This window comes from Oncorhynchus clarkii, chromosome 19, assembly GCF_045791955.1.
Source record: "Oncorhynchus clarkii lewisi isolate Uvic-CL-2024 chromosome 19, UVic_Ocla_1.0, whole genome shotgun sequence".
NCBI classification, from domain to species: Eukaryota; Metazoa; Chordata; class Actinopteri; order Salmoniformes; family Salmonidae; genus Oncorhynchus; species Oncorhynchus clarkii.
The window spans coordinates 45,045,082-45,053,015 of NC_092165.1; the positions used below are offsets into that span (position 1 = coordinate 45,045,082).

The 7,934-nt window shown below is 37.4% G+C and overlaps 1 protein-coding gene across 3 annotated transcripts; it reads right to left on the reverse strand.

Moving 5' to 3' along the window:
* Positions 1–528: 528 nt before the first annotated feature.
* Positions 529–6,989, reverse strand: LOC139375292 (interferon alpha-inducible protein 27-like protein 2A). 3 transcript variants are annotated; one of them, XM_071116927.1, is made up of 4 exons: positions 2,636–2,872; positions 2,460–2,489; positions 1,937–2,077; positions 529–1,598 (listed from the first exon to the last, which is right to left on the reverse strand). In XM_071116927.1, exons 1-4 carry the CDS (start codon positions 2,643–2,645, stop codon positions 1,504–1,506), a joined length of 276 nt encoding a protein of 91 aa, XP_070973028.1. In that variant the 5' UTR covers positions 2,646–2,872; the 3' UTR covers positions 529–1,503. The 3 variants fall into 3 exon arrangements, with proteins under 3 accessions (XP_070973028.1, XP_070973027.1, XP_070973026.1); XM_071116926.1 differs by lacking the exons at positions 1,937–2,077; positions 2,460–2,489; positions 2,636–2,872 and adding exons at positions 6,014–6,175; positions 6,556–6,585; positions 6,732–6,940 and having other exon boundaries at positions 559–1,598; XM_071116925.1 differs by lacking the exons at positions 529–1,598; positions 1,937–2,077; positions 2,460–2,489; positions 2,636–2,872 and adding exons at positions 4,089–5,675; positions 6,014–6,175; positions 6,556–6,585; positions 6,732–6,989.
* Between the last annotated feature and the right edge of the window lie 945 nt (positions 6,990–7,934).

The following is a 7,934-nucleotide window of genomic DNA, read 5'->3' on the forward strand; positions in this document are numbered from 1 at the left end:
GAATCTGCAGAGAAGTACTTGGGATTGCGAGGTTTTACTGCAGAAGAATAGCAGGGGGTGTTGAGTGTAAGTGTTCTGTCCCCCTGACAGTTGGCCTGGAGTAGGATTAGATAGGGTTAAATGGTGGAAAGGGGTGTTGTTTTTTTTTGTGAGGGCTAATAGTTGGCAGGGTAAATTTCCTTTTCCCCAATTTTGTATTACTGTATCACAAAGTATAATGGATTGTACAGAATGTGACGGCAATTGGTGTAGTCTGCCATTAAAACTTAAAGGAGGATATACCAATGCAACCATAGACACTGTACCGTTGGTGGAAAAGTACTCAATTGTCATACTTGAGCAAAAGTAAAGGTACCTTAATAGAAAATGACTCAAGTGAAAGTCAACAAGTAAAATACTACTTGATTAAAAGTCTAAAAGTATTTGGTTTTAAATATAATTAAGTATCAAAAGTAAATGGAATTGCTAAAATGTTACTTAAGTATCAAAAGTAAAAGTAAAAACCATTTCAAATTCCTTATATTAAATTAAGCATTTGTGTTTAGTGAGCCCGCCAGATCAGAGGCAGTAGGGAGTACCAGGGAGGTTCTCTTGATAAGTGTGTGAATTGGGCCATTTTCCTGTCAAAATGTAACGAGTACTTTTGGTATCAGGGAAAATGTAAGGAGTAAAAAGTAAATTATTTTCTTTAGGAATGTAGTGAAGTAAAAGTACAAGTTGGCAAATAGTAAAGTAAAGTACAGATACCCCAAAAAACTTCTTAAGTAGTATTCAAAGTATGTTTACTCAAGTACTTTACACCACTGCAATGTACAACAGACCAGTGAGGTACAGATTTGAAGAAAGCCGCCTACTAATACCCCCAGGATACCTGTATCCGTAACATGGAATTTAGTGAAGTAAAAGTACAAGTTTGCAAAAATATAAATAGTAAATTACAGATACTCCAAAAAACTTCTTAAGTACTATTTAAAGTATTTTTACTTAAGTACTTTACACCACTGCACTGTACAACAGACCAGTGAGGTACAGATTTGAAGAAAGCCGCCTAATCAACTCAATTGGAAAACATCATGTTGCAAAGACTAAACTAATTTCCATCCCTAGCTGACACATACTGTATGTAGAGACAAAGACACCAGACTAATGTTTACATTATATCTGGCAACGCTTGACCTTTGATTGAGATAAAGAAGGTATTAAACTGAAATATGAAAAAGTACGGTATAAAAAAGCCCTGGGCTTGAAAGTGCAGCTGACCAAGATGTCCAAACAGAACAAGTCAGTCATAATTTGCCTTCATTGCACACAATAGAGGATATGAACTTCAATAATATATATTTTTTAACACTAAGCTTTCCTTCACCGTCTTATCAAGTGTTTATATGTATCCCTAAATAAAGGATAAAATATATATATATTTAAAGAGGTGATCTTTGTGATTAAAATTGTCTTAGACGAGAGCTGTCCCAAGACAGCTATCAATCATCAATATTTGGATCATCAGATGAGTGCAGCTGCTGTAGCGGTGAGCCATCCCACTGCTCCTCCAACACCAGCCACCACTGCAGTTGTAGACCCAGCTAATCCTGCTGCACCTAGAGGGAAACAACACAACATACTTTGGTCACTGTGGCATTCACAACAGAATGTACCTCAGGCATCAGGGTATCATAGCCTTGTCTTGTCTGAAAATAAGAGGTCTTCAATGTTCTAATATGCAAAATCAAGGTGGAAGAAATCAATCTTAAAGAGAGATGATCAAGGTATAGTTGGGGATTATCACAAGATCATATTCCTATTGATTCTGTGACTAATAGCAATTAATTGACAATATGGTTCTCTGTAAAGTTGCCAATGTATTGAACACAACACAATTATGTAAACTGATTTTTAAATATGATATTTAAACACATGAAAATGTGACTGTAATTACCTGCCGACTCCAGAACGGCAATGGTGCTTCCAGCCAACACACCGGATGACATCATGCCGGCTGCTAAAGAGTTTGCGGCGATGCCAGCGGCGGTAAACCCTACAGCGCCTAGGGCAACTGGAGCCATGACCACCGCTACCCCTTAAAAGTTCAAATAAACATTTCAATTGTAGCCTACTACAGTTGGCCAAGTAGCAAATTGAAGTTATTGGGTAAAATGTTAACAAAAAATGGAATCTCTCAAAATTAGCTGTGAAAACGGCAAATGATTTAACATGTGTAGTTAGCTATATGCTTTTTATTGTGCACTTGTAACATTAACCATGAGTTGAATTGGCATTTTGCTGGTAGCTTAGCCTACTTAATTAAACTAGGCTATCCACAGTATTGGTATTTCCATGGAATTTCATATTGTCTTATCAGTTTTTAGTTTGAAATGAAACTGACACAGGGTAATCTGATAATATATATTACCGTTTTAATTATGTCAGTCAATTTTTAAATAGCATTACAAATGTCTCACCTGCTCCTGCTGTGACCGCAATAACGGTAACTGTTTAAAAAAAAATCAAGGATGTACAATGAGCAAATATAATTACATGAAAATTGTATGCCACATTTATGCATTGGTTACTGTAGCCTAGCCTACTTCACACAATTTAGATTTAGCCAGATACATTAGGGGTTTAGGTTACTCACGAAGTTCCATGGTTCCTCAGTGACTGTATCAGTGACTGCAGGAGAAAAGACTGGGTCCGGGTTAAATAATGCAGTGCCTAGATTTTTTGGGAAACGAAACTTACGTGCGCCAATTTAGGGTGTGTCTGTATCCATCTCGGTGCGCATATTGGACATTACAAGCATTCCGCATTGGAAACTTGATCGACAGGGTGCTGGTTGTCACAACTGGCCGGAACGAGTTCCGTGTCGATTGTCGTCAAGCCCACAAACAGAAACGAAAGTCAACCGTTTCTTGTTCCTGTGAGAAGGATATTAGATAAGGATCTAAGATAGCTCGGCCATCACGTGAAAGGAACATGAAACAGGACAATCGAGCCAATAGTGTAGGCGAATAGGCTTTTGGTTATGTTCAAAGGTAGTAAAGAAAGGCACAATCCTTTATTCGTTTTCCAGTCGAACGGAATCCCCGCCGCTTGGCTTTTTATAAAACTGAGGGATGGGGTTAGAGAAATGTAACCACAAATGTATAAATGGAACTACAGATGCAAAACGCAGCTATAGTGCGTTGCAATGCAATGATTGCCGTGATATTAAAATGATAGTTTTGAAGTAATGTTTGTCCACGAATACATTGTTTACAAACAGTGGAGTAAAACAAACTTAATTTTTGACATAAGACAGTTGTACTAAGCTGATATGACACTTCAAGTAATATTCTTCTATGTGGCTTTACAGTAAATACTGTAAGTGACATGACAGTATTTAGATTGTTTTGGCCCATCCCTTGACACTAGGTGGCGCCAAAGGCTTGCATTTGACAATACTGCAACTACAACTATGAGTGAACAGTTACTCTGCAGGTGGCACTGTGGTTTCTTTAACCTTTATTACTGTAAAACAAAAGCTATCTTCTCTTCAGTAAGGGCATTACAATACAAAGCATCACTGTCAAATGAGAGCACTGTAACAAATGTTTGTTTTGGTAAACTGACTGTAACCAGGCCATGGGATTTTGCAGAACAAAGGAACACATTGACCAGAAAGTAAAACATTTACAGGAACCCATTTGAGTGAGTCTTTGAAAATATACAGTTAGCTACAGAAGTATTGGGACAGTGACACATGTTTTGTTGCTGTACTCCAGCACTCGATTCAATGACTATGAGGTTAAAGTGCAGACTGTCAGCTTTAATTTGAATGTATTTTCATAAATATCAGGTGAACCGTTTTAGAAATTACAGTACTTTTGTACATCGTCCTATTTTAGGGGTCCAAAAGTATTGGGAAAAATTCCCTGATATGTGTAATAAAGTAGTCAAACGTTTAGTATTTTGTGTCATATTCCTAGATCGCAATGATTACATCAATCTTGTGACTCTACAAACTTGTTGGATGTATTTGCTGTTTGAATTTGGTTGTGTTTCACATTATTTTGTGCCCTATAGAAATGAATGGTAAATCATGTATTGTGTCATTTTTGAGTCACTTTTATTGTAAATAAGAATAGAATATGTTTCCAAACACTTCTATATGAATGTGGATGCTACAATGATTACAGATGGTCCTGAATGAATTGTGAGTAATGATTAGTGAGAAAGTTACAGACACACAAATACCAGGGGGTGTTGAGTGGTAGTGTTCTGTCCTCCCAGACAGCTGGTCTGGGGTAGGATAAGATAGGGTTAAATGGTGGAATGGGGTGGTGAGTTTTTTAGTGAGGGATAATAGTTGGCAGGGTAAATTTCCTTTTCCCTATTTTTGTATTACTGCATCACAAAGTACAATGAATTGTACAGTAGGGGACTGCAATACAGCAATTGGTTTGGTCTGCCATTAAAACTTAAAGAAGAAGGACAAACCAATGCAAAAAGACACTGTACCAGTGGAGGAAAAAGTCCTAAATTGTCATACTTGAGCAAAAGTAAAGATACCTTAATAGAAAATGACTCTAGTGAAAGTCAACAAGTAAAATACTACTTGATTAAAAGTCTAAAAGTATTTGGTTTTAAATATACTTAAGTATCAAAAGTAAATGGAATTGCTAAAATGTTACTTAAGTATCAAAGGTAAAAGTACAAACCATTTCAAATTCCTTATATTAAGCAAACCAGACGGCACAATTTATTTTTTAGTTTTTTTTAATGACTGATAGCCAGAGGCACACTCCAACACTCAGACATAATTTACTGACTAAGCATTTGTGTTTAGTGAGCCCGCCAGATCAGAGGCAGTAGGGAGTACCAGGGAGGTTCTCTTGATAAGTGTGTGAATTGGACCATTTTCCTGTCAAAATGTAATGAGCACTTTTGGTGTCAAGGAATATGTAAGGAGTAAAAAGTAAATTGTTTTCTTTAGGAATGTAGTGAAGTATAAGTACAAGTTGGCAAATAGTAAAGTAAAGATACCCCCAAAAACTTCTTAAGTAGTATTTAAAGTATTTTTACTTAAGTACTTTACACCACTGCACTGTACAACAGACCAGTGAGGTGCAGATTTGAAGAAAGCCGCCTAATCAACTCAATTGGAAAACATCCTGTTGCGAAGACTAAACTAATTTCCATCCCTAGCTGACACATACTGTATGTAGAGACAAAGACACCAGACTAATGTTTACATTATATCTGGCAACACTTGACCTTTGATTGAGATAAAGAAGGTATTAAACTGAAATATGAAAAAGTACGGTATAAAAAAGCCCTGGGCTTGAAAGTGCAGCTGACCAAGATGTCCAAACAGAACAAGTCAGTCATAATTTGCCTTCATTGCACACAATAGAGGATATGAACTTCAATAATATATATTTTTTAACACTAAGCATTCCTTCACCGTCTTATCAAGTGTTTATATGTATCCCTAAATAAAGGATAAAATATATATATATTTAAAGAGGTGATCTTTGTGATTAAAATTGTCTTAGACGAGAGCTGTCCCAAGACAGCTATCAATCATCAATATTTGGATCATCAGATGAGTGCAGCTGCTGTAGCTGTGAGCCATCCCACTGCTCCTCCAACACCAGCCACCACTGCAGTTGTAGACCCAGCTAATCCTGCTGCACCTAGAGGGAAACAACACAACATACTTTGGTCACTGTGGCATTCACAACAGAATGTACCTCAGGCATCAGGGTATCATAGCCTTGTCTTGTCTGAAAATAAGAGGTCTTCAATGTTCTAATATGCAAAATCAAGGTGGAAGAAATCAATCTTAAAGAGAGATGATCAAGGTATAGTTGGGGATTATCACAAGATCATATTCCTATTGATTCTGTGACTAATAGCAATTAATTGACAATATGGTTCTCTGTAAAGTTGCCAATGTATTGAACACAACACAATTATGTAAACTGATTTTTAAATATGATATTTAAACACATGAAAATGTGACTGTAATTACCTGCCGACTGCAGAACGGCAACGATGCTTCCAGCCAACACACCACCGCCACTTGCAGTGGCTGCGGAAGCCATCATGCCGGCTGCTGCAGAGTTTGCGGCGATGCCAGCGGCGGTAAACCCTACAGCGCCTAGGGCAACTGGAGCCATGACCACCGCTACCCCTTAAAAGTTCAAATAAACATTTCAATTGTAGCCTACTACAGTTGGCCAAGTAGCAAATTGAAGTTATTGGGTAAAATGTTAACAAAAAATGGAATCTCTCAAAATTAGCTGTGAAAACGGCAAATGATTTAACATGTGTAGTTAGCTATGCTTTTTATTGTGCACTTGTAACATTAACCATGAGTTGAATTGGCATTTTGCTGGTAGCTTAGCCTACTTAATTAAACTAGGCTATCCACAATATTGGTATTTCCATGGAATTTCATATTGTCTTATCAGTTTTTAGTTTGAAATGAAACTGACACAGGGTAATCTGATAATATATATTACCGTTTTAATTATGTCAGTCAATTTTTAAATAGCATGACAAATGTCTCACCTGCTCCTGCTGTGACCGCAATAACGGTAACTGTTTTAAAAAAAATCAAGGATGTACAATGAGCAAATATAATTACATGAAAATTGTATGCCACATTTATGCATTGGTTACTGTAGCCTAGCCTACTTCACACAATTTAGATTTAGCCAGATACATTAGGGGTTTAGGTTACTCACGAAGTTCCATGGTTCCTCAGTGACTGTATCAGTGACTGCAGGAGAAAAGACTGGGTCCGGGTTAAATAATGCAGTGCCTAGATTTTTTGGGAAACGAAACTCAGGTGCTCCAATTTAGGGTGTGTCTGTATCCATCTCGGTGCGCATATTGAACATTACAAGCATTCCGCATTGGAAACTTGATCGACAGGGTGCTGGTTGTCACAACTGGCCGGAACGAGTTCCGTGTCGATTGTCGTCAAGCCCACAAACAGAAACGAAAGTCAACCGTTTCTTGTTCCTGTGAGAAGGATATTAGATAAGGATCTAAGATAGCTCGGCCATCACGTGAAAGGAACATGAAACAGGACAATCGAGCCAATAGTGTAGGCGAATAGGCTTTTGGTTATGTTCAAAGGTAGTAAAGAAAGGCACAATTCTTTATTCGTTTTCCAGCCGAACGGAATCCCCGCCGCTTGGCTTTTTATAAAACTGAGGGATGGGGTTCGAGAAATGTAACCACTTTAAAATTCATAGATGGAACTACAGATGCAAAACGCAGCTATAGTGCGTTGCAATGCAATGACTGCCGTGATATTAAAATTATAGTTTTGAAGTAATGTTTGTCCACGAAGACATTGTTTACAAACAGTGGAGTAAAACAAACGTAATTTTTGACATAAGACAGTTGTACTAAGCTTATATGACACTTTAAGTAATATTCTTCTATGTGGCTTTACAGTAAATACTGTAAGTGACATGACAGTATTTAGATTGTTTTGGCCCATCCCTTGACACTAGGTGGCGCCAAAGGCTTGCATTTGACAATACTGCAACTACAACTATGAGTGAACAGTTACTCTGCAGGTGGCACTGTGGTTTCTTTAACCTTTATTACTGTAAAACAAAAGCTATCTTCTCTTCAGTAAGGGCATTACAATACAAAGCATCACTGTCAAATGAGAGCACTGTAACAAATGTTTGTTTTGGTAAACTGACTGTAACCAGGCCATGGGATTTTGCAGAATAAAGGAACACATTGACCAGAAAGTAAAACATTGACAGGAACCCATTTGAGTGAGTCTTTGAAAATATACAGTTAGCTACAAAAGTATTGGGACAGTGACACATGTTTTGTTGCTGTACTCCAGCACTTGATTCAATGACTATGAGGTTAAAGTGCAGACTGTCAGCTTTAATTTGAATGTATTTTCATAAATATCA